This window comes from Nelumbo nucifera, chromosome 3, assembly GCF_055504915.1.
Source record: "Nelumbo nucifera cultivar China Antique chromosome 3, China Antique-T2T, whole genome shotgun sequence".
Classification (NCBI taxonomy): Eukaryota; Viridiplantae; Streptophyta; class Magnoliopsida; order Proteales; family Nelumbonaceae; genus Nelumbo; species Nelumbo nucifera.
The window spans coordinates 46,786,611-46,813,222 of record NC_142651.1 but is presented as its reverse complement, the minus strand read 5'-3'; the positions used below and the strand labels follow the sequence as shown (position 1 = coordinate 46,813,222).

The 26,612-nt window shown below is 37.2% G+C and overlaps 1 protein-coding gene, 1 non-coding gene and 1 pseudogene across 8 annotated transcripts; all 3 read right to left on the bottom strand.

Moving 5' to 3' along the window:
- Positions 1-1,758: 1,758 nt before the first annotated feature.
- On the bottom strand, positions 1,759-9,695 carry LOC104611481 (alpha,alpha-trehalose-phosphate synthase [UDP-forming] 5-like). Of its 7 annotated transcripts, none has more exons than XM_010278558.3 (4): positions 9,391-9,695; positions 6,411-8,498; positions 5,332-5,605; positions 1,759-2,332 (listed from the first exon to the last, which is right to left on the bottom strand). In XM_010278558.3, the coding sequence occupies exons 2-4, from the start codon at positions 8,411-8,413 to the stop codon at positions 2,027-2,029; spliced, it is 2,583 nt and encodes an 860-aa protein (XP_010276860.1). In that variant the 5' UTR covers positions 8,414-8,498; positions 9,391-9,695; the 3' UTR covers positions 1,759-2,026. The 7 variants fall into 7 exon arrangements, with proteins under 7 accessions (XP_010276860.1, XP_010276864.1, XP_010276862.1 ...); XM_010278562.3 differs by lacking the exon at positions 9,391-9,695 and adding an exon at positions 9,224-9,359; XM_010278560.3 differs by lacking the exon at positions 9,391-9,695 and adding an exon at positions 8,610-9,316.
- Positions 9,696-12,007: 2,312 nt separating this feature from the next.
- Positions 12,008-13,863, bottom strand: LOC104611500 (phenylalanine ammonia-lyase-like; annotated as a pseudogene).
- Positions 13,864-22,415: 8,552 nt separating this feature from the next.
- On the bottom strand, positions 22,416-22,487 carry TRNAW-CCA (transfer RNA tryptophan (anticodon CCA)). Its single transcript has one exon. It is a non-coding gene; the product is annotated as a tRNA-Trp (tRNA).
- Positions 22,488-26,612: the final 4,125 nt, after the last annotated feature.

Genomic DNA, 26,612 nt, shown 5'->3' with positions numbered 1-26,612 from the left:
TCTCAAAATCCTATTACCATATTTTGATACAAATATCGTTTTAGGCTATGTTTGGTTTGAAGGAAAAGGTAGGGAAAAGAAAGGAAACGTAACTACGTAAGGTTACCCTATTTTTTCCATCAAACCAAAAGCACCCTTAGGCTTCATGTGAATATCCCACCCCACACCCCTGGCCGTAGTGCAGCCCAAATACTCCACAAATAATCCTTGAAATGAAAGGAGGATTGCAATACAAGTGTGGCCTTCAATTACATTACCTCTTTCTACAAGACTATCCGCAGCTTGATTCCCTTCTCGGCAATTCCGGATGACCATCTTGTGTATATATTATAAATAAGGCTCAAAGTATTGACATATTTTTCTCACGAAAAAAAAGGGAAGAATGACTGATCAGCCCAACTTAGCCCCATCATACAGGGGGATGAATCTTGACCGTGGATTGATGTCAAATCCACGGGCAGGATGCAATTTATAGGGGAGCTACTAATAGACTATGGGGGGCTGTAATTCAGGATTTAGGACTTGTGATGCGGATACATTCGGTAGTTAATAGCCTTCCTAGACATGCTCAGATTCAAAGCTTTGACAATTGGAACATTCTGCATCCATGAGTATCAGCCCTTTGAAATGCACAATAAGCAAAATTGTGATCATGCATAGCGATACTTAGAACCATGCTTTTAGGCTCCGCTTGTTTGCAGCGTAAATCTAAATATGATTGCATCCAGTTCAGATTCCTTTTTGCATTTGTGGTGAATGCAATCTTACACCCCCCAAAAACTGAAAAAAAATTTACATCACCTTCCTGCTACCTTCAACCTCTCATAAAACTAGGACAACTTCAATTTACTCCCAATTTCACTCCTCCCAATGAAACAAAACAAAGTAAAATCTGAAATAAATAAAAGCAAACCAGAATTTAATTCAGTCTATTAAGTTTTTTGGTATTAAACTCGATCCATTTACCCTACTTTGCACCTGCGCAAATGAAATTTGAACTACAAATAAACACAACATTACTAACTAATAAAAGCTTTTTCTACCATGAAAACTAGTTATTTGGAGGTTCTTTAACCAACTAATGCAACACCTATTTACAAGCAACACCATTTCTTTGTACCATTAATACTAGTTATTTGACGGCTGACTACATTTTCTTAACCCAATTCATCTGAGAATCAGATCACTGGAACCAGGCTTCCACATATAAGATGTGCAAGCTTGTTAGGTAGGCAGGCCGGCCCAAAAGACATAGAACACCTTTGGGATTTGGGTGGCAAGGCGCCTGCTATCTTGGTGACTCATAAGTCATAACCAAGAACTTAATGGGAGGAGGAAGAAATTTGAGAAGATACCCTCATTACAAGGCAATGATCATCCACATCTGAAGATGACTGAATTCTCAAGAGACCAAATTTTTGCACTTCACCGGAGGGTAAGGTTATCCAGTGGATGAATCCGCCAGTGCATATCCTGCCTAGCCAATAGGTGAGGTCAGGATACAGCCCAACAATGATGTGACATCATAACTGAATAATCTGAAGATCAAAATGCAGTTAAGCATATTTATATGTGAAGGAATCACATTTGCAGTGAAGTAAAAATTCAGATACCTGGCTCCCTAATGCATTATAAATTTCAGAAACTCCTAGCTGTAGATTATATGACTAACCTGACTCCCCAATGCCTAATGAATATTCCACTGACACATACCAGTCATCAGTGGATATGGAAAAGAAAATATATACACTGCAGTACTGAACCACGAAGAAGAAATTGAATGCTAATTGTCTATAAACAATACAGATTATACAAATGCAACAACAGTGAGGTAGAACTATATTCTGATGGCAAATAGGAACCAAACCCACGACCCAGACCTCAGGGCTAAGAGCTCCTCTCAGCTGATCTGGGGCTTCCACCTCAACCTACACCAGATTCGCTTGAGAAAGCATTGCTAAAATTGAAGGAAGAACAATAAAACCTTCAAATCAGAGCTCGGGATCGGTCTTCAATCAATCATAACTTATTGAAAAAGTTGAGAATTACTCTTTGCTGCCTGATCTGAAGCAGCAGCAAGGCCTTGCAACATTCTTACTATCTCAGTTGTATCTTCTAAATAATACTTAGCCTTACTCGGTTTCTGACCAACAGTGCAGGCAAACACTTCAGCCACTGGAGAGAGAGAAGGGCCCGCCATGGCACTAGTAATCACCTCAAACATGTCTTCATCTGATCGATCATCACCAATGCACAGTATAAAATCAGGAAGCATTCCCTTCTGTTGCATTGTTGCCAAGAGGCGTTCAGCTACAACACCCTTACTGACACCCTATACCACAGGATCAGAAATAGAAAATTTTCAGATTCCAACAGAAACCATAATAGCAACAGTAGAAGAACAATGAATATTAATTAGTGATCATTTATGATATCAAAATTCTAAAAATAATTGAGCATTACCCAGAAAGTCCAAGTGAAATAAAAAATATGGATTACTTAGAGAAATTAATCATTTATACCACTACATAATGGTGAATGTTGTAAATGTATATAGAAGGCATAAACCACAGTAAGAAGGAAATAATGGAAGGGAATCACCATTATATGGGTCCATCAAAAGTATCTCCTGGTTAGATAGCGCCAACAAGATTCCATGAACACATACAAACAGAGACTGGGCAAAGCTACTCATTTGAATATGACTCTCTTATATTCTCCAAGTCAAAAAAACAAAAAGGTGCATGTAGGGCACAACAGATTAGATCAAATTTAGATAGGAATATATCCGAATCTGACCCAGTAAGAATATGGGAGATCTGAATTTGATTCAATATCTGAAAGGTACATAGAACATGGATTCAAATCTGATTTATTATTTATATATCTGGATATACAAATTGATTTGAAGCTTCAGAAATCCACATAAAACTAGCATAAATCTACAAAGGTAAATATAAAACCAGAAGATGTATATTGTAAATAGGAAAAACAAAGTTACATAAATCCCAAATCTCACATAATCTTAAAGAACTTTAATCAAGCAATATCCATATTCAATCTGATTAATAGACAAATCAGATTTTCAAATCCAATTCAATCTGATTATGGCTAAATGGATATCAGAATCTGGCATAAACATATTGCATTGGAATTCAAATTAGATTTAATCCAATCCATTTTCAGCCCTAGGTGCTTACTGACATGCCCCATCCCACTTTCTTCATTTCTACAGCTTTTAAGAAGGTGCATAAATCAATAAATCAAATTGTTGCAGTCATCAAAATGACTTATATCTTGAGCCTGAACCATCTAAGATGTGATCATTGAAACAAGTCAGTAACCCTCTGCATTCCCTTTAAACCCTTACATGTGTCAGAACTCAGAATAATACTAGCATATTATTATTACCTATATAAGAGAATGGCCCCTTTTTCCAAGAAAAGGCCAAAGGTTAGGTCATATCCGGTGCACCCCTTCCAAGGCCCTGGATTGCCAGGACCAACAATGGATAATGGTTACTATCTATATAAAAGAAGATAAACCTCACCTCATCTTGTTACAACTTACAGGAATACGGTAAGCTTTAGTAAGACAATTTTGTAAATTGTTCTGACACTGACCAAGGTAGACCAGTACAATCCTATTGTCAAGTAAGCCTAGAATCATTTAAAAATGTTAGGCTATTTGGAATGTTCAATGGACACTTCTAGAAGGCTTTTTATGATAGGAAAAGTGTTGAGCATTCTAGAGATTTCTAGAATATTCCTAGAAATTGTTTTCAAACATGAAGTATTATTGTGTGATGAACTATTCGGTTGATCTATTAGAATCATTTGCACTTTCTATGAGTTTAAATTTTGCTTGAACTCACCCTATCATGTAGTTTTGACAATTTGGATCAACATAATAATTTAAAAGGATCTACCCATGCCTCCTTTATCATCACATAAAATTGCATGCTATATTTTTGCATATTTCACAATTTTTTCACTCTTTCCACCATGTCTATCATTTTTACAGCATTTCCAACAAGTTTCCTTTATTTGGATGATTGATATTTCCACCAACATTGACATTTTAAACCTTGTTGCTATACATAGCTAGCCAACCTCTAGTGGTGTCTTCTATGGAGAAAGGATTAAAGAGTCAAAGTTTTAACCCAACGAACCACTCTAATGTTGATGCTTCTAGGCCAAGCTTTTGGTCTTTCCATAAAAAAAAGGGTTTATTGGATGCAAATATTGATTTCCTTTTTAAGTTTTCTTTATTGATGCATCATGAATCTTGAGCATTTCTGCTATCCAGCTTTAACTTATTCAAGTGGATACTGAGGTCAGCCAATTCCATGGTAAATAGACTAGTCAAGGACCATTAGGGAGGAGGTAGTTGTATTGAGGATCTCTTCCCCCCACCGCTCTCCCAAGAGAATAGTATTTAATAATTTATTGATGACCATGTGGTTGTGACTTGCTCATTCTAGGTCTTGTTTTTGATCCTTTCCTGGTTTTGTAGTCAGATATTTTCTCTCCTTTTCATTTAGCACACTTGTTCTTTCTATCTTGCTTCTTAATTCTGTCAAATTTCCAGGTCTGGGTAGACCCAGTCCTCAATGGATAAATGAATATACAGAAACACTTCCAGGCTGACCCAATTATTAATTGGAACTATCAGGTCTGACCTGGAAAGACATGATTATAAGTTAAAAGTATACATCTCTACAATAAACCTGCAAATTTGTTAAATTGGCATATTTGAATATGATCATATTACAAGTAAACCATGAGAAAGACAGGTATTATAATGGGCTATCTTTGCAATATGCTAATATACATATATAAACTGTATGTATATAGTTGGTGCAGGTTATAATCTGTTCAGAATAACCAAAACTGATCCCATTCCCAAACAACTGTAGTTGGGACAAAATACCAAAACCCAAAACCAACCCAATTATTATTGGGATATGTAATGCAGACACAGACCCTATATAACTGGGTTAGCTCAGTTTGGTTCTGTCAGGTCTACCCGATCCATTGATAGTGCCATTGTTACTTACCCAAAAAAAAAAAAAAAAAAAATCCACTGATTTGATACTTCTCCTTCTTTTACATCTCTTATGTATAAGGAGTATCCTTTTTAGAATATGTAAAAGTAAAACCAGATTGTAAGCAACTCCATTTTGGAATTATAAGCTTTTTTCCTATGAGCTTCATGTTGAAGCAAATATAAAGGTTATGGCTTAAGGTGTAGGTCTATTCAATAGCTCTTCTAATAATGTAAACACCTCCATATAAATATGTACTGGAGAGTAAGCTTCATAATACCAACCTGAGGCTTAACTTCAACAATGTGTTGGCCACTCTTCACAGAGACTGGCTCATTGGCAAGAACACCTTCTAGGTGATCAAGAAGTTCTTTAGCCTGGCATGACCCAAAATCTGGATCCGCATACTGGTAGTGCCAAACCAGTGCACTCTCTTTGCTTTCTATTGTAGAACCATCAGTTGTCTCAGTGTAAAGCTTCATCACAGGCTCTGCTACCTGCTTCCAGTCAAAATCTGCCACAGAGACACAAGTTTCCCACTCTCCATCATGATTTGGCCTGAAGAGGAGACATTCAATTTGGGTTTAATAGAATTGACAAAAGGAAGGGTTGAGCTCTATTTAGTGGTAAGGCTGAAGAATACAGACATTTTAAAAGATAAATAAAATATGCAAACAGATGTTGCATTCTCTTTTGCAACACAAGCAGAAAGAATTACAACAATCAACTAAGGAACCCTAAAATATCAAAGTGTAAAAATGCAAAGGACTAGCCAGACCAACTGATATGTCAGAGGTATCTAAGACCAAAGCAATCTCAAGTGGTCAACGCCAACCACCAAATCTCCATAGTAATTTCAGATTTCAGGACATCTTCCAAAGTCCATATTATCTTTTCCAACCAGAAAACCTCCTAGTTAGACCCATCAAATGGTTGGTCCATCCCCTCACATGAATGATAAGTGTATGGTTATAAGTGTACTAACAGTCATACTGGTTAAATAAACATAATTTAGATTCAAAAAAGATTTTCAGAATGTTTACATATCAAGTCACAACTCGAGCAATTTTACATAAATCAGAGGTAGATTAACACTTATGAGGCATAATTTTGTCACATGCAAGAATATTGTTAACTAAAGATATTTTTTGTAAGCAACATGCATTTTACAAGTCAACCTTGATGTGCCAAGATAACATAACTCACTTCACTGTTGGGATAAACAATTGCACATATGCAGGAACCGCTGATATTAAAAAAAAAAACAGAGTAATTAACTTATATTCTACAGCTAAACAATGTTCTATCTGGAACTAAAAGTGAGAAATACCAATCAAGGAGTAAAATGAGAGTGTATACGTACCTCATAAAGTAGCCATGCTCTGCTGCAAGTCCGAGCTTTTCACAAGGAGAAAACCAATCAGTAAGAGTTTTTTTGTCTCTTCCACTAACTAGGAAAACTACATTCTTGGGGTCTCTGCACAAGCTGTTCAAGATATTGACTGACTCAGGATTTGGGGTTTTGTTGATTGATGTCTGTGGCATCATGGTACCATCATAATCTAGGAGAATTGCCCGATTCTTGGTTCTCTTGTAAGCAGAAACTATATGCTCAACTGAAAGCTTCCTGAAACTATGGTCAAGAGCAATTACTCTAAACCCTAAACCAAAACCAATGCCCCAGCACCTCCTCCTGAGATGCTCCATACATGCCCTTTGGAGATCCTGCAAAAAGCTCTGTGCCCAGTACCCAACATCATGTGTACTTACATACCTATAGTGCTTCTCATGCCGTAATTGCTTCTCAGGTTCAGGAGTGACTAAGGCAGAGTCCATAGCTTCAGCCACAGCGTCGATGTTCCATGGGTTCACACGGATGGCCCCACTGAGTGATGGTGAGCATCCAATGAACTCTGACACCACTAGCATGCTCTTCTTTGGAGACGATGAATCCAATTGCAAGGTTTCATCTAATTTTTTATTCCCTTGACGGGTTATAATGTATTCATAGGGTATGAGATTCATTCCATCTCTTACTGCTGTAACAAGACAACACTCAGCGATCATGTAATAGGCAATTCTCTCATAGAACTGAAGTGGGGCATCAATCAAAATTACAGGTTTGTAGCCCGGCCTCCCAAATGTTTCATTGATCCTTTTTGCTGTGGAATAAGTCTCAGACTGAACCTCCTGAACATCCTTCCCTCGGCCTCTGGCAGGGTTTGCAATTTGAACCAACACAACCTTCCCCCTCCAATCAGGATGCTGTATAAGCAACTGTTCCATAGCCAACAGTTTCAAGCTGATCCCTTTGAAGATGTCCATGTCATCCACACCAAGCAACACCATTTTACCCCTAAACTGTTCCTGTAATGCTGCAACCTTAGCTTCAGTCTCTGGAAGGTTCATAACAGATTGAAGCTGGCCCATATGAATCCCAACAGGAAGAATTTTAATGCTGACAGTGCGACCAAAGTATTCAAGCCCAATGTAGCCCCGTTTAGACTGATAAGCAAGGCCTAGCATTCTACTACAGCATGAAAGGAAGTGCCTGGCATAATCAAATGTATGAAAACCAATTAAGTCAGAGTTTAGGAGTGCTCGGAGAAGCTCATCTCTTACAGGAAGTGTCCGGTATATCTCAGATGATGGAAAGGGACTATGGAGGAAGAACCCAAGCTTTACCCTATTAAACCTTTTCCGCAAAAAGGTTGGCAACACCATCAAATGGTAGTCGTGCACCCACACAAAATCATCATCAGGACTTATCACTTCCATCACCTTGTCTGCAAAAATCTTGTTGACAGAAACATAAGCTTGCCAGAGAGATCTATCAAAACGCCCACCAAGATCTGGAGAGAGAGGAAGCATGTAATGAAACAGAGGCCATAGTTGCTGTTTACAAAAACCATGATAGAATTTACTGAAGAGATCTGGAGGAATAAATGCAGGGACACACTTAAAGGTCTCAAGTAGTGTCTGTGCAACATCATCCTGTTCACTTGGATCAATTTCCTCTCTCAAACAACCGATGTAGATGACTTCAACATCTTCTCCAAGGCCATCCTTTAATTGCAGAAGGAGGGAATCCTCATCCCAGCTGAAATTCAATCCTCCATCACCATCACCATCACCATCAGATCTTCGGTGTACCCGGAGTGGAAGCTGGTTTCCCACAATAATCATCCTCTCCTGAGACACAGAAGATGGCACATCCGAGCTGACACTGTTGCTATTGTCATCATCTAATTCAGACATGATCCCAGCCACAGTCATCACTCTAGGAAGCCTCTTTCCTACTCGACCAAAGGATGGAGAATCACCAGAGACAAGGTCCAAAAGGTTGGAATATGATCTTGAAACCATTGTGGAGAATGACAAAACTCCTGGCTATTTGAATATGCAGAGAAGTCCTTTGTTTCCTTTATGTCCCAGTTTACACAATCAAGCTCTACAAAATCCCATTAAGAAAATAAAATCAGAATTCCGAACATTGGAGACAAAAAAAAAAGCTCTTAAAATCTTCTTTAAAGTATGGCAGATAATTTAAATACAAAATTACCAATAATTAGAGCAAGACAAAATAAAAAATCTTCTGAATTCTTTCAAGTCCTCTAGGTCCTCCAAAAAGTATTCAATAAAAACTCTCTACACTCTATTGATAAATCAAAGTTATGAGTTTCTAAATTGACATGATAGCCTTAAAAACGATAGCCCGATTTTCCACAGAAAAAAAAAATAAGAAAATTACTACGGGACTCCCTAATACGTATTAACAACGGCAGAGGTACCAGAGGTCTAAATACTCTAAGAAGAAAGGCAGACGAAAACGCTACTTGCAAATCTTCAACCAAAGAACACTGTGAGAAGAACCCAGAAAATTTTATGCAAACTGAGGACTATTTCGAGCTTTCAGAGAAACCCAGCAGCTAAAATAAACCGAAATCCATACTTGTTAACAATTTCCACATAAACAAACAATCAAGCAGCATTAGGATGACCCATCGATACAACAAAATCTCCCAGCGTAGCTAAAGAAATCAGGACCCACAGTATAACTTCCATTACACAGCGTAGATCTAAAAATAAAAATTAGCTAAATTTTCTACAACTCATGAACCCATCTATCCACCACCCACCCACAACTAAAGATGGAGAGAGAGAAAGAGGAATAACTCAGAACTGAAGGGTCATGCAGAAAAACTAATATAATGTTGATAACAACTGTTAGAAGAGTGCAAAGTGCAAAAGTGGCAGAAAGTGGTATCCAATATGGGAGCCTGGGAGGTAAGAATTAAGAATAACAAGAAAGCTAAGCTTTAACAAGTGAAGAGAGAATTTACCATTGCCATTGAAGGCGTGAAGCGAAAGGAATGGAAAACAACTAGAGATTCCTTCTTCCCCCGGGACACAAATGGCAAGAGCAACTGACCTTCGTCTTTTACTCTTTTGTTTTATTTCACTCTTTTCAGATTTGCATCCGACAGCAAATAAAAATAAAAAATAAGAAGGAAAGGAAATATTAAAAGCATTATTTGACTCTCTTACTTGATAACTCTCACACCCAGTCACCCAACGAGAGAGTGTGGATGTCTGGATGATGGGAGTGATGAGAGAAGGCAGAGAGCACAGTGAGCTCCATTACTCCGCTCCTCACCTTGGTTAATGTACTACTTCTTGTATGTACGGCAACGTGCCAACCTAACTCTTGTCCAACTTGCCAGTCGCTCTTAGTTGTGAGCATGGGTTGGCTTGGTTAGGTTTGGAAATTCGGCCCCCTTCCAAGATTTTAAAATCGGAAATTATTCTATAAAGGTTGGTTTCAGAGCCTCTTTTGGCCTTGGCGATTCTCGGAATGGTTTCAACTTTCAACTTTTTCTTTCTATACTCTTCCCTTAAAAAATAAAACATATTCTTTAAAAACTTGATTTTGAATTATGATAATATATAATTTAAAATTTATATTATTTTTATTGATTAAATTAAATAGTTTAATATATAGAATATCATAGTATATTAATTTATAGTTTAAAATTAGTTATTATAATTTAAATTTTATAAATATTATTTTTACACACAATCAAATATTAAAATGAAAACAAATAATCAAATCACTTAATTAATTCAACGGTCAAGGGAGACCATAGCTTTTGTAACCATAAAGTGCTTGGGTTCAAAATTTCGCATCCTTAAAAATATTTTACGATTTATTTCAAGGCAACTTCAGTTCCACCAAGGCCAGTTCATCAAGTTGGTTCAAGTAGGATAAATCCCTAGACCTTAGAATGGACCTGGGTGGGGGTCAATTCCAAGATTTTGGAACCAGACCCTACCTTGTAATAGATTGGATAGGATCAATTCAAGGTCGGTTCCATTCAATTTTAGGTAGAACTTGACCATTTTCTCACCCCTAGTCGCTCCTATACCCAATCAAATATTAAAATGAAATCAAATGATCAAATCCCTTAATTAATTCAACGGTTAAGGGAGACCATAGCTTTTGTAACCATAAAGTGATTGGGTTCAAAATTTCACATCCTTAAAAATATTTTGGGATTTATTTCAAGGCAACTTCAATTCCACCAAGGCCAGTTCATCAAGTTGGTTCAAGTAGGATAAATCCCTAGATCTTAAAATGGACCTGGGTGGGGTCAATTCCAAGAATTTGGAACCAAACCCTACCTTGTAATAGATTGGATAGAACTTGACCATTTTCTCACCCTAATCGCTTTTATACCCTTTAGCCTTTGAGGTCTTTGCTCGACCAGATTTGCATTGTGCTATAATCCTGTAATACAGTAAATAGAAATATGTAAGTATCCATATACCAATATGAATTGGTGTAAAAGGCACGTGCTATGCACATATATACATAATGATGAAGGAAAAAACCAAACAATATGATAATGATGAGGGCAGATTCTATCTCACAAAATTGTGCTCACACTACCATTTTCACAACCCTTTTCAGCTGTGAGAATAGCACCAAATCCGATTTCAATAATGACTCATTTAAATTTTATTAACTTGCATACATATATGGAAATAGATATATACATCCTTAAAATGTTTGGAATAAAAAATCCGATATACAATTTCTTTATCTATCAAAACTTTTGAAGTATTTTTCGTATACCCCTAACTCTTATAGCCCCTTAATTTGCAAAAAATCATTTCTTTCTCATAGATGTTATTAAAGGAGATAAAACCATTTTAATTTACTTTTTCTCATTTTATTACCTTTTAGAGTTATTCTTAAATTCGTTTGAATAATTTTGTTTCTAGTTTTTTCACTTATTCATTTTAGTATATGCACTTCTGTCACACTCATTTTTTTAGACATATTGTTTCTTGACTATCCAATACTTTTATTATGTGTAGCATAGCTAATCTTATAATTATTTTATAGATTTTTTTTTTAATTTAAGCGATATTTGCCTATCATACAAAACTCTAAATGTAATTCTCCATTTTGCCCATCCTATTCTAATTAGACACATCTGATATTATATATTCATTATAATAGACAAAAGTGTAATAAAAAAGAATCATTTTTATAAAAATATAAATAAAATTTATAGAAAATTTTAGTCATATATCATCATCATCATCACTATTTAAAATAAAATATAAAAAGTTTCATAAACAATATGTCAATTTCTATGGCACCGAAAAGTTATAATACTTGAAAAATGTTAACCCATCCTAAATCCATTTAAATCAAGGGAAAATTCCCGATAGGTACCCTATACTTTAGGCCAAGTGCCAATTTAGTACCCAAACTTTAAAACGTGACAATCTAGTACCCGAACTTTTGAAATGCGACAATTTAGTACCCACCGTTAATGAACTGTCAGTTATGTATATCATGCCACTTCATGTGAGATTTAATATTTTTAAAAATGTCAAAATTACCCTTAAAATAAAACATACTGTTCACGGTGTTTACCCAAAAACACACTATTCATTTATCTTCTCTATGTGCTCTCCAGGACTCACCTTCTTTACACCACTCAGAAGTTCAGTCCCTACTTCTGTCCTCACAAACCTATATATGGGATAAGTCCTACATTTCTTAATCATGTTTGGTATGGGGAAATCGCCATTGTCCAATCTCTCCCTGGCCTGGTCTACCTCCTCACCCAATCTCGCCTTCAATTCCTCTTGAAATACAAGTATCCGTTTAAATATCGAGTACCCGTTGTCAGTCTCCCCTTCCTCTTTTGGAGATTCCTGAATCGACTTTTCCACCAGGACTTCCCGCAGTTGGAGTAGAGCATATGATGGGTTCGTCGGATCGTCGAGGTAGGAGAACACAGGTTGGTGTTCGATAATCTGCAAGACTTCCTTCTCGCAGAAATGGGTTTCGAGCATCAACCCGTCTTCACCCATGTACAGTGTCTTCCTTATTACTCGGTTGACGATGTGTTTCATCACTTCCTTCATGTTCTCCTCGATCAATCGCCTGGCAAAGTGCCACCATATACGTTGCTGACATGAGCTTTAAGATCTATATGGCTTCTGCACTCTTCCTTGCGAAGATCAAACCGAGGGAGTTGACGTCCTGGTTATGTTGTTCTGCGTTTTGGACATGCGTGGTGACTGGGTTGGCCAGGTATTGAAGCTCCGAACAATAGGCTGCCATGGCGATCTCCGCACCTTTGAACCCGTAGTCCAGGCTCGGGTTGGGCCCACCACTCAGATTGGAAGGCAATCCATCGTTGTAGTAATCATAGACGAGCTCAGATAATTGAGCAAACATGAGCTTCCCAATGGCTGCGATGGCAATCCTGAGGTTATCCATCAAGACCCCGATTGGAGTTCCTTGGAAATTCCCTCCGTGCAGAGCCATGTCGCGAGCCACATCAATCAATGGGTTGTCGTTAACAGAGTTGATTTCTCGCTCGATAGAGTGAGTCGCCATGCGAATCACTTCAATCTGTGGCCCAAGCCATTGAGGGGAGGTCCTGAGCGCGTAGCGATCCTGCTTGGGCTTTGTAAGCGGGTCCTTCTCGTGACGTGCCTTTGCCTCTTTCATGTAGTCGCTCTCATCTAGAAGGAACTCCATGATGGCCGCCAATTCGATTTGGCCAAGATGGTGCTTCAGCTCGTGGGTCAGCGGATCAGTAAACTCAGGCTTCCTGTGCATGACTTCGCAGAACAAGGCCGAGTGTACTTCAATAAGGAGAGTCAATATATTGGCATCAAAACAAACTGTGGCAGCAACAGCAGAACCGACTGCAGTCCCATTCACCAGAGCTATACCTTCCTTAGCCTGCAGCTCAAACGGAGAAGGGATTCCAGCTCGCTTCAATGCCTCCAAGGTCGTGATTTCTTCGTCGTCCGGGGTGACTACTTTCGAGTTATGCCTGTCGGTTAGTAAGCCTGCAATGTAAGACAGTGGCACGAGATCACCAGAGGCAGTGATAGTCACTCTCAAAGGCAACTTAGGAATCAAGTTTTGGTTCATGAGCTTGGACATGGCTTCCAATATCTCCCACCTTATCCCGGAGTAACCTTCATCATCGTGTTTGTGCGAACGAGCATTGCCGCTTTGGAGTAACTAGAAGGAAGATTCTCCTTCCCGGTGACACCGGCCGGCCAGCTCATCGCCCAAAGACATCCAAGCTGCCTCTGCCAAGGCCGCCATTGCCACATTCGGCGAGCAACCATTGAGAAGTAGTCATGAAGTCAACGCCGAAGGCGGACCTAGCGAACAGGAACCGGAGTTTCTTCCAATCATTCACTCCCCATCTCTCACCACCACGTCCGAAGACACCCAAGAATTCTCAGTTTCTCCGTCCATAGATGAAGAGGGTCAGCAGCAATCAAATCGACAGGTTTGGCTTCTGTTCGCCTCTGCTTTCACCGAGAGAAGCCGACTTTGGATTACAGATGGAGGAGCCATTCTTATGGGAGTATAGGACTACTAGCTAGAACTAGAAGACACCCCTAGCTCAACTTCTTCTCCCTCTGTCCCTTCCATCCATGTACACTACTCCTCCGTCCAAATCCACAGAAACCCAATTCAGGAAACAGCTCATTCCATTTAGGAAATTGGAACATCGGCTTATTGGGTTTGTTGTGCCGTGCTACTCAAGTCCAGATGTCCACTTTTTTTTTTCAGAAGAAGATTTATTGCAGTGTTTGACAGTGGAGGTGAATTCTCCATGTTTCCATGTCTAGTTTGCTAACATGCACAGATGCCGTGGAGTAACAGATGGCACATACAGGAAGACGTTCTGACCTTCCCAAGGTTATCTGTGATAGTGTAAATGTGATTTGCATAGGGTTGGTTTTGATTTTAGAGGATAGGTTGATAAAGAAAATTAGGGGATACTTCAAGGGCATTTTCATCTAGTTAACAGCAGGTACCAGATTGTTCTGTGTTTCGAAAGTTTGGATACTAGATTGTCCCATTTTAATGTTTGGGTATTAAATTGGCACTTGGCCTAAAGTATAGGGTACCTATTGGGAATTTTCCCTTAAATCAATACCAAATGATTGGTTTCTAATTGGATGGTACTGTTTGATTGGTTCTTTAGTTAGCCTAGATTTTTGGTACCATAGTGAAAAAAATAAAGTTAACTTACTTTATGAAGTCAACTAATCAAAGCAGTTGGGTTATAGTTGATCCAATTAAATCATAAATTATTTCCCTTTGTTCAAGATCAGGTAAGGCTTTTGAAGCATTGGTAGATAGAACTCTTGGGAAAACTTACTAAGGTAAGTACATTACCCATATTCTTTTATTTCCCATGTAAATAATGCAATAACCATTTTAATCATAAAAATCTATTGTTAAAAGGGGCATTTTTGTCTCATTTAAGTATTAGCAATTTCCCCGTAGGTGGGAAAGTTATTTACCCACCTATGAGATGGGTATCACTTGCCCGGTAGATAAACTTTCCCTAGTCCCCGCATAAATATGAAAAAAGAAAATGAACTTTTTGATCAATTAGAATCAAAATCCCATTGACCAACTTTCCTCCTTAAAATCCATAAAAAAAACACCTCTTAAATCTACTACAAATTAAGGCATATACAACACTACATTATCAATTACAAACTAAGGCATATACAACACTACATTATCAATCAACATGAGAATGATCACTATACGTAAGGCGTGGTCTAGGGCATATGGCGATGGGGGTGTTCATGTCTGGTTTATCAGAAATTGGAGGTGATTAATTTGTATAATCATTAATATATGGGACCCGCAAATGTTTTATGAAATAATCATATTTACACAAAACTTCCCAAATGATCTTTTTGTTTTTGTTTTTTCCGTTTTCTACAAAAATCTCTCAAAACCATACATTACCATATGGTCTTGATCTTCAAAAACCGATTCTCAAAAGCTCAATGGGTGAAAATCTTTGATACCGAAAAGATAATGGTACGAAAGAATTTTGACCCATCAAAGCACCTTGTAATTAAATTTTGATGAATACAAACACTTTCCAAACAATACCTTAATTGTACATACCTCCTTTAACTTTTCAGCGATCCAGTTTGGAAACTACATTTCATATTGCTTTGTCGTCTAAAATTCCATAATATTCATATCATACACATACTTACCTACCCTGCTTTCGTCATAAGAACTTTAGGGTGTCTCATGTTGCCACGTGTAGTATGTTCTAAAGTAAATTCAGGCGAATTAAGATCGACCATTTTCAGGTTTTTGATGGATAGGGTGAATTTTTTTTTATGGTTTTTTTGGTGTATTCTTTTGCTATTCGATTGTTGTCTTTTTCCATTGGTTTCTCCATGCAAGACTTGAATACCATGGTTCCGTCTTTGTTCTGAGAAGTAGTTCTTTCTCTATGATTTGTTCTTCAATGGCTTTGATTTCAAGAAGGTTGAAGATGTTGTCGTTACTAACATCGATCTGAACAGTGACATCTATTCTAGGAAGATATATGTGATGCTTTCACTAACAATATTATTTTTGGGAGTATCTTCTTCAATGGGATGCATTCTAGTGTGGTGTATTCCAGTGAGTTGTTCTTCAGTGAAGAGGAATATTTTTTGTCCTGGCATAAATTTTCCAGTGCAGCCCAATCTTTTCCGTTCAGTCTCCGGCACTGTCCAGCCTTTCAGTTATCGGAGGAGCCATTTTGGCACTTTTTTCAGACCATCATCATTTAGTGGGGACGTGGCCTTTTTCTTGCCTCATGCCTAGGGACAGTTTGCCATGGAAGGAGTTTACATTTGCAAGATGACTGTTACATCTAAGCTTGGGTGAGACAATCTCCTTTTCACCTTTCAAGTCTGAAGTTTTTGGTTGTGATTGCCTTGGAAGGGGTGACTTTGGCACTCTTTTTCTGTGTATCCCCGTTTTTTGGAGTTTCTTGGTGAGTTTTGACTCTACTAGAGGTCGATCCTCCTTTATTGGCATTTCCATCTTTTTGTGCCGTTTGCAAAGTGCTTACAAGAATTTCTTCCAGTGCTCAGGATTTGTTTCTATATCAGCAATTTGTTTTAGGTTTATCTTTTCATTTTCTTTGTTTACTATTGTTGATTGTGCTCTCATGGATTGTATTTGAGATTCTGAGCATTCTTAATGAAATTAGACATTGCCTTAAAAAAAAAAACAATGACAATAATATTTTATTCCTATAAATCATCCTCCACCATTAATCTACTGCATTGTGTCATTTCAAGTGGGTCCCATAATAAGGTATAGAATTAAAAACAAAATGCGTAGGAAGAATTTGGTTATAGGACCAAATTTTATGTTTATATTTAAAAAATTATAAAATTCAATTCATTTGTGAAATTAGCCATGTGATCTCTCCTTTATTTTCATAATTTTCTTTTTCTTTTTATCTTTTTTTCTAATACATGATTAATTACTACACTCCACCTATATCTTCTAACTTTTCCAATTCCTAAAACTTCAATGTTAAGGGTTCTATTTTCAAAAAAGAAAAGGGAAAATTCCTTATCAGTATCCTGTACTTTGGCTTAAGTGATAATTCGGTCCTCGAATTTTAAAATGCAACAATTTAGTATCCGAACTTTTAAAATGTGACAATCCAGTAACCAAACTTTCAAAATGTGGCAATCCAATACCTGCCATAAACCAATCCGTTAATCAGCCATTAAGTGACATTTGAAAAGTCAAAAATGCCCTTAGAATGTTATCTAATTCTCTTTATCAACCATCCAAACATTGACAATAAAATGAATAGTCCCAAATTCTAGATTCTTCTATATAGTCACCAACCTTTTTGAATAGAAGAAGCTAGGATTTGGGACTGCTCAGTTATTTGTCAATGTTTGGATGGTTGATAAAGAGAATTAGATGGCATTCGAAGGGCATTTTTGACTTTTCAAATGCCACTTAATGGATGATTAACAGACTGGTTAACGACAGGTACTGGATTGTCACATTTTGAAAGTTCATGTACTAGATTGCCGCATTTTAAAGTTCGGGGACCAAATTGTCACTTGAGCCAAAGTACAAGGTACTGATCGGGAATTTTCCTAAAAGAAAAAGAAAATTGGCACATCAGCAGTAAAATGTATTATTTTTGCAGCTGTTTTAGTTTCAAAAAACAAAACCATTCACATGATATTTTCAAAAAGTTTACAGAACATAATGCTATTTTCAAAGTGCTGAGTTTTGGACAAGACAAGAATGCTTTTTTATTTTTAGGTATTTGGCGATTCGCCTGAATCTCCTATAGGGGTCGTTTGAGTAGTACAGTACCACAATTATAACCCCCTCCCCAAATTTGGTAGTAGCAGGATTTCCCATCTTTACTAGAATTAGACTTGTTTATGGGTCGGGCCAGGCTTTTACTCTACATAAACAGGATTTTGTTAGGCCCGAGCCCAAGCCTAGCTTGACCAACGGGCCAATAACTTGGGCCCGAGCCCGAGCCTGAGCTTGACCTAACAAAAAGATGGCTTTTTGTTAACGAGTTCAAATAACCTATCAAAAGACAAACCAACAAAAATACAATTCATTAACTCCCCCCCCCCCCCCTCTCATTCCAAAGATGACCAAAAAGCAGCCCCATGCAACTCTACTAACACCCCTGAAAATTCAAGAAGAAACAGACCCAATCCAAAATTCTTCTCCCAATGAGAAGAAATGCATAACCACACAATTTTAGCATTCTTACACCCATTTATCTGCCTTTTGTTTCTAATCTTGTTGGGTTAACTGGTTTATCAATTTCTACAAAGTGAGAGATCAGATGACATGTTTACAAGATAAACAATGACTACCAAATACAACATTTCAGGTTGTCTAAACTTGTTTACAAGATAAACAAAAGGGGAAACAAGAAGAAAAATCCCCAGATTAATTTCGTAAATCGTAATAGCAGAGAGAAGGGGAAAACAATAATTTGGGAATAGAACAAAAGGGCAAACTTAACAAGAGAGGGAGAGAAAGGACTCGTTGCCGATGCCTGAGTTTTCCGGTGTTTGAGTTCATGTCTGAGAAACGAGCCTGAGCTGAGATTTTGAGAATGAGTGAGAAGATGAATCATGAAGAGAGAGAGAGAGAGGACTCACCGCCGGAGTTCATTGGTGGCGCCGATGAGAGTATTTGCCGGACTCGCCTCTGAAGGTGTTCGCCGGTGAGATTCAATAAGTGAGAATTGAGAGTGTTTACCTATGAGTCTGTGACTGTGAGTGAGAAGAGAAGAGAGGGGTTAGAAATTAAGATATTTAGGATTAACTTGCATAAAGATCGGGTCGGGCCGTGTTATTTTGATAAATCTTGAGCCCGACCTGAAAAAAATTCAAGCCAAGCTTTTAGGCCCAAGGTTAAGCCAGCGGGCTCAAATTCTTGTTCAAGCCCGTCTGGGGGCCGAGCCGGCCTATTGGGCAACCCGGCCCATGAACAGGTCTAACTGGAATGAACCAGCTAACATACCAACTAAGCCACCCCTCAGTTGGTTGACAAGAATACCTTAGACACTACTTTGAATGCGATTATTAAAACTTAATTCAACCTTATTCATTTTCAGTCTAACTCTGATTTACAAAAGAAAAGCCTTTCATGTCATTTTGGGGGTCGTTAAGAGTACATCACATCAACAACATCAAGTAATCACACAACCCTTTTTCTTACAAAGATGATAATAGTGGGATTAGAATCACTACTGAACAATTCATCCAACGTACCAACTGGGCTATCTATCCCTCGGTTGGCCCTCTCATGTCGATTAAGTGTGCAATTTAGGTTGAGAATTTGTAATAATAATAATAATAATAATAATAATAATAATAATAATAATAATATAGCCTTGACCCAAAGCCAATTTGGTTCATAAAAAATGAATTCGATGTAGTTGGAATTCTTCAAATGGACTTGCAACATTAACGTCCATAGGGCATAGGCTAGGGGACCTCTCAGGTGTATTATGACAAAACTCACAATGCTCTTTAAGACAGTGTTTGGCTTGAAAGAAATAGTATGAAAAGAAAGGAAAAGATAGGATAGCCCGTACAAACCAAACACAACCTAATCGTCCCATGAGAATTTTGGTCCACGGCTTCCTTAGTGAACTTTAGGTGAAAGGATTGTTTTGGCATTTTTTCGCATTCTTTTTCTCTTTTATAATATGCCTTGAATTTATGTGGTGAGATGCAAAGTATTTTTCTGATATCATCGAGGAAGCAGGGGAAATAAAACAAAAAACAACTAAACAATATTTGATGAAAGAAACTGAATTGTTTCATATCTAATCTGGCTGTTAGTTATTTGGTTAGAGTCCACTTTCATTAGTAGCCATTCAATGGGTGTAGACTTAGGCTGCATCAGGGCCCATCAGCCATGTGGAAAAACTAGGATGACATATTTGGTTTTGATTGGCCAACGTTGCCTAGGCTACATCCTTTGGGTTGCAGGAGGCAACTCGTCAATCAAAAGAAGGAATTTGGCTAAATACAATGTTTTAAAAAATACTCATAATCAGAACCGTTTTGACCACCGGTTTTTAGGTTAGTGATTCGATAATCTTGTTCAAATAGATAGCCCATTCTAATTTTAAAAAAAAATAGTTAAAATAGAAAATGGTTAAAAACCATTATTCGGATCGATGTTTCAACTGTTCAGGTCATTAAGTTGTTAACCAAGTCAACGGTTTTTGGCCAAGGAACATATAAAGGGTAAAACAGAACCAATTACTTAAACGATTCCCAGGCCGAACAGTCTGATCACTTGGATCAATAACCGTTTGAAAATATTGGCTAAACATACCATAACAATTGAAAAGGATTTAATTAGTAATAAATATCCTACATCAATGTTTTCAAAACTAACCCGAATGCTAAATTTTTTGTCTCAAGGTCGTAGGTCACTCTGATTTGATCATCTAAGTTAAACAAGTCAGACCATCATGCACATTAACATATTATATTATATTATATGAATAAAATAATGTATAATTATATTTTAATGTAATAAAAGTATATATACTATTATTTTTAATTATATTATATACTTACATATAATTTTTTGTTTAATTTTTTTTATTTCAATTTAATTTTATTTATAAAAATACTAAAATTTGGATTATACATTAGAATGCATAAATATAAAAAAAGCTGCCCAAAATTAATATAAAATCACCCTAATCGAATAACCAATCTTTATGGTCTCTAATGAAGGGTAATTTGGTCCTCCAATGATATCATGACATGTGGCATCTCAGAACAACTGGTTGATACCTTGGCACCACGTAAGCATATCACCTTGGACAATTTATAATTGCGTCGGTAACCTTGGGGCCACCCGAGTAGACCAAACTACAAACAATTAGATGGGACCTCAGGTTGGTGTATGATGCAACCTATTTCCACCGGACTATCCTAGTCCTGTCAAGACGTCAGGTTAGCATGAGAAGCGACCTACTTCTGCCGACTTGACCTGAGTTCAACTAGTGACCTATCAGATCTCCCCCTTGAGTGAGTTATTGTCTCCAACTTCTTTGGGATCATAATGCTCGATCATTAGACCTGTCTATCTGCACCGTCTGCATTGGAGTTGATCGAACGAACCTTATCCCTTTGCATGGATCACGTAACCGGTTGAGAGATCGCCTCCGAGCATGGTAGACACGGTTTCTCAAGAATTTCATATGCATTAAAAGAAACTCCCGGTTTCTTATGCCTATATAAAGGCGTCCCCTCCTTCAGAGAAAGGACACATGCGATTCAGCTCTATAATACTCTAACTATCTTGCTCTCTAGCTCTCTCCCAAATCTCCAACTCGATGACTTAAGCATCGGAGTGCCCACCCAAGTAAAGTGGCTCAAACACTCTCATATTCTCCCTTTGCTGGTCGACCCAATGAACTAGCCAGTTCGACATCTAAGTCACCTTCCAGTAGAAAACAGCCAGACCACACATCATCAATCTCCAAAATTTCAACACATCTCATTGACTAACCCGTGACTTGATAAGCAGGTCAAATAGATCAACGATTCAATTGACTGGATCAGATGTTTTTTTCTACCAAATGAAGGGTTTTTGAAAATGCTATATATTCACTAGTGACTTGTTGGTTTAGGCCCATACCCGCCTACCCAAACCGCTAGGAGTTAGAACCCACAAGGCCAGACCGAGGTGGTTGGTTACTCTCGCTTCCTTGTTCATCACATGAGTTGACCGATCAAGCGCTCTGCGTCGCGTCTGCTCCGGGGGACATTATTGGAAACGACTCGTCGTACTGTGTTGCACAAATAAATTTGACTCGAAATGCCCCTCCCTCTAAGTTTTTTCAAGGACTAAGGTAGAGGCTTTGTTTGAAGTTTGAGCAAACACTTTTTTTTTTGTTTTTTTGAAAGATGAACAAACACTTTTTGAATAAGTATTTAGGGTCCGTTTGGTTGATAGGCAGAATTAGAATCGGAATTGAAATCGAAATCCTCCGAAATCGAAATCTAAAAAGTTCATTCCCATAGTCTATTTGGTTCAGACATGAATGGGAATGAAAATTAAAATCAGCGGAAATGTGATTTTATTCCCAAGGGAGGGGCAGGGAATGGCCATTCCCTCAAATGGGGGAATGTCATTCCAGCAAGAATGGAAATGAGATTCTGATTCCGCCCAACCAAACAGTTAAAATCGGAATAACCCATTCCAATTCCGATTCCAGACCTCTATTCCTGCAAACCAAACGGACCCTTAATTAAATAATACATTTGAATATTTGATGTGATGTTCTAAATGGACTTTTTTTTATAAAGAGGCTTCTTCAAAACGTGAGAAACCAAACACCCAACGTATCCGTTTCTTCTAAACATACATTTTTGGTTTTTGGGTGAAAAAGCGCTATTTCTTTCCTAAGAAAAGGCTTTTGTGTAGAAAATAGATTGGATGGTTAGAGGGAATTGAACCCGACGTGAATCGAACACGCAACCTTCTGATCTGGAGTCAGACGCGCTACCATTGCGCCACGGATCCGTTGTTGTAACCTGTTCGATATTCATACTTTTCATCAAATGTAAGAAAAAAGTTAACATACTATCTTTTGTTCACTGGAAAATCTATGAACGGAAAAGATATGGAATGGAAAGAGTTTTTCACATACCATTTTTGTAGTTTTGCCTCGTGAAAAGTATCCATCCACCACATTCCATTTCTATTTTGAAACTAGAAATAAGAAATGGGTTGTTATTTGTTAACGAGATTTCTCAATCTCCAAGAAAACGAAAAAGGTTGGTTTTGATCGCAGTGCAAATTTGTTTCTACTGATATAAATGCATGAGAGTGCAAATGTAAAAAATGTAAATTTTTGTTTAATTTTATTTTGGATTTTATTTTATTCTACTTCGTATCTTAATTTATTTTATTTGTACTGCAATCAAATAAAATAAACTAAAATTTGAAACAAAAATATGACAGAATTTATACTCAAATCATTTGCAATCACGATTTTGCATTAATGCAAATTTATTTGCATTGTAGACACAGCAAAAGGAAAAACAACCTGCATAAGGAACATCCTATTAATTGCTGAACCAGCAACTATTTTGTATTTATGTTTGCACTCTTCCCAGGGTGGGGCAGAGAAGGGTGTAAATGAAACCCACCGGCCATACCACAGAGTTCCACAGGTTTGACACCATGCCTCCACGCCTCCCATTTGGAGGGGTGCTTCAGTGACCATTTCAACTATTGGGTCTGAAAAAACACTTACTTTAAACAGGGACAGTATAAGTATTTTTAGAATGACATAGCGGGCCAAGAGAGGCATAAAGGAAATAAGCACTTAAAAATAAGCTTAAAATTTGAGCTTTTCAAATAAATGCTTATTCCTCCAAATACAATAAGTGTTTATTGGTGTGGTCCTGGCCTAAAATAAGTGCTTATTCGAATAAATACTTATTTTTAAGCACTCCCAAACTTAGCCTAATACCTCTATAGAATTCCTTATCATACAATTTTGTTTAGGGAAAATTCCACTTTAGTACCCTGAACTTTAGGGAGTAGTGTCAAGTTAATATCCAAACTTTCAAACATTTCACTGTAGTAGCTAAACTTTCAAGAAGTGTTAAGTTGGTCCATGCTTTTAACCAACCATCAGTTATTTTCTGAAAATGTCAAAACCACCCTTCAAAAGAAGACATTGTTCATTGTCTTCCACCTTGAGACTGAACCAGTTGAGGTATTTGAGATTCTATTCTTCTACCTTTAGATCTGAAACACATTCTTGTCTAATTATTTCTTTGCTTTCAGTTATTGCTTCCCTCTATCATATTTCATGTTTTTCTTTCTTTTTCAAGGTAGAAGACAATAAACAAAGCCTTCTTTTGAAGAGTAGTTTTGACATTTTCAACAGATAACTGATGGTTAGTTAACCGCAGGGATCAACTTGACACTTTTTGAAAGTTTAGGTATTGCAGTGACACGTTTGAAAGTCCGGGTACTAACTTGACACTACCCTCAAAATTCAGGGTAATAAAGTGGAATTTTCCCTTTATTTATAACATAGATATCTTTTGTTAATTTAGTGGTAATGATTATAAAAGAAGTGGTCCACATATGACATTTTCATTTTTTATCCTATTAATTTTTTTTAAATGACATAAATACCCTTGATTTATTTCTCTCTCCTATTTCATTGCATATTTCATATTCAATCATCTCAAAACCCACCAACAATTTGATTATCCACCAGCAGTTCAATTTTATTAACTGAATAGGTCTATATTTGGAATTTTGGTTCAAAGGATGGAGGTGAACAGAGAGGTGTCATTGTTATCTTGCAAACACTGCTAGTTTTCTAATATAACAAGGGGGCTTTAGACTTTAGAGATATCTAAGAATCAATTAAGAGAAAATCAGTAAAGTGGAGTCTATTAGATAATAACCCATAAAGAAAATGGCTTGCTTCACCTGGATTTGGGTTGTTTTCCATAAAAATAAAAATAAAAAAAAAAGTGGGGGACACCTAGTAGGGTTTTATGATTTGATCGAAGAGAATAAATGTGAGGTCCCCCCTCAATATAAACCCAAAAGAGACTACAAATTGTTCTAAGTCAGGAGATATTTGGTACATCTTAGCCAATTTTTTATTAGGAAAAGAACAAAAGGGGACCTTTTCTTTGTGACTTTGCATAAGGAACCTAAGCTTATCGGCTTATCCTTTCTTTAAAAGCCCTATTCTTTTCCCTTTATCTTATCTTTGTTTTGGAGGGTATATATATGTGGAGGGCTGCAAGTTTCTGGGAGCCCACAAGTGCAAGATTTCACATTGATCCTCATTGTTTTCTTTTCTCTATTCAAACCATGGAGGGTTTTCTAGTTGGCTGAGCATCTCCTCTTACACATGGTTATGCTTGATTTGATAGAAATATAATTAAGAAAGAAAGACAAAGTTATTAATAAATTGTGTGAAATTCCTTTCTCTCTCATTTCCTCTCGAACCAATCACAGAATAGTTCTAATTTTTTTAAGAAGAAATAGTAAAAGATCTACTAGTTAGATTATTATATTTATATTACTATACTAAGTGAAAAAGGAACTTGGTCTTTTCATGGTGAGTCTCCAATCACATTTGCCAACCCTTTCCTCTTAATTACTCATTTTCTAAAATGATCCTAAAAGAATCAAGACTTAAAAATAGGTCAGGACATATACACAACAGCTGTAAAAGATAATTGTTAAACAATGGATAAATGTCCCAGTTGGTTCAACAGATAAAGTCAGTTCATGTAATTCTCACTCACCTAGGATCAGACCTTGCCTTCAGGCTCCAACTCCCCCTTTCCAAAAAGAAGATAAAAGAAAAAGTTCTCCCAAGAAAGAGAAGGAATAATGCTAACCATAAATAATCTACCCATATGCCCCCATCTCTTATACTTTTAATAAAAATGACTTCCATTTTTTCCAATGATCCAATAGTTGAGATGATGGTCACTTGGCATAACTCCATAAGAAAAGACATAAGATCAAACTGGTGGAATTTGCAGGCTTTCTGTGGCATGACCAGTGGATCTCACATGCACTCTGCTCCCTCCCTTTCCAATTCACTCCAAATAGTTTGTTTGTGCAAAACTGCACATTCTGCTTTCTAGTTATTTTTTAATAGAATTTATCCTTCTATTTTTTCAATGAGCCAATAGTTAAGATGGTTGCTTGGTATTATTCCACAAGAAAAGGCACAGGATCAAACACATGGTATGCAGGCTTTCTATGGCATGGCCAATGGGACTCGCATGCACCCATCCCTGCCCCACCTCTGAGCCCAAACTGACAGACTAACCCAACTATTGTAATGTCAAAAGAAAAGGCCATTTTGCTTTCACAATAGGTCTGCATCTGCTGTGACCTTGGTTGCAGTAAAATCTTGTAAGTCTCAATTAAATATGAACACACCCAGAGCCAGAGATCTAACCAAAAACAGATCACCTAGTGTCTTGAATTTTGAAGCAAACAGAGAATATGTCAGTGTTTTTGTTGGGTGGTGGCAGATTTTGTTGTAAGAGATGTGAGATCTCAAATGATGCCCAACTCATCTTTCACTATTAAATAAGGCACAAGTCAAAGACATTCATGAAAGAAGAGAAGAGGAGATGGATGTCATGTATGTAAATTGAGCAACATAATATAATAGAATCAACATCAAGTTCAATACCACTTGGGCTGTCTTTGGTGTCATTGTTGTTTCTACATAAGACGTTTTAGGTTGATTGATAATACAACTATTATTTGAGGTTGGTTGTTTATAGTTGAAACAGGCATATATATCTTAAACCTATACAAGATTTGTAAAGGTTTCCTTATATTTCCCTTCCTTTCCTTACTTTTTCCTTCAAACCAAACACAGCCTAAAAATCAATGTGTGGGAGGCTGTTTTAAGAAATTTTTTATTTTTGATTTAGGTGAAGTCCAATCATTTTATCCAAATTGATTCTCAATTGTGATGTGACGATACATCACTCGTCAATTCATATAGATCAACCCAAAACATTTCAAATAGAAATAGCAATAGAACCAAACACAACCTTGACCCTATTGCAAAATGCAACCTAACAAGACCAAATATAACAAACTGTATATTGCATATTGTCATCTGATATTATT

Coding starts and splice junctions, on each gene's coding strand:
- LOC104611481 (XM_010278558.3), bottom strand. CDS start 8,413: ATGGTTTCAAGATCATATTCCAACCTTTTGGACCTTGTCTCTGGTGAT. Junction 5,606..6,410: donor GAGCATGGCTACTTTATGAG/GTACGTATACAC, acceptor TCTCCTCTTCAG/GCCAAATCATGATGGAGAGT. Junction 2,333..5,331: donor TTGTTGAAGTTAAGCCTCAG/GTTGGTATTATG, acceptor CCTGTGGTATAG/GGTGTCAGTAAGGGTGTTGT.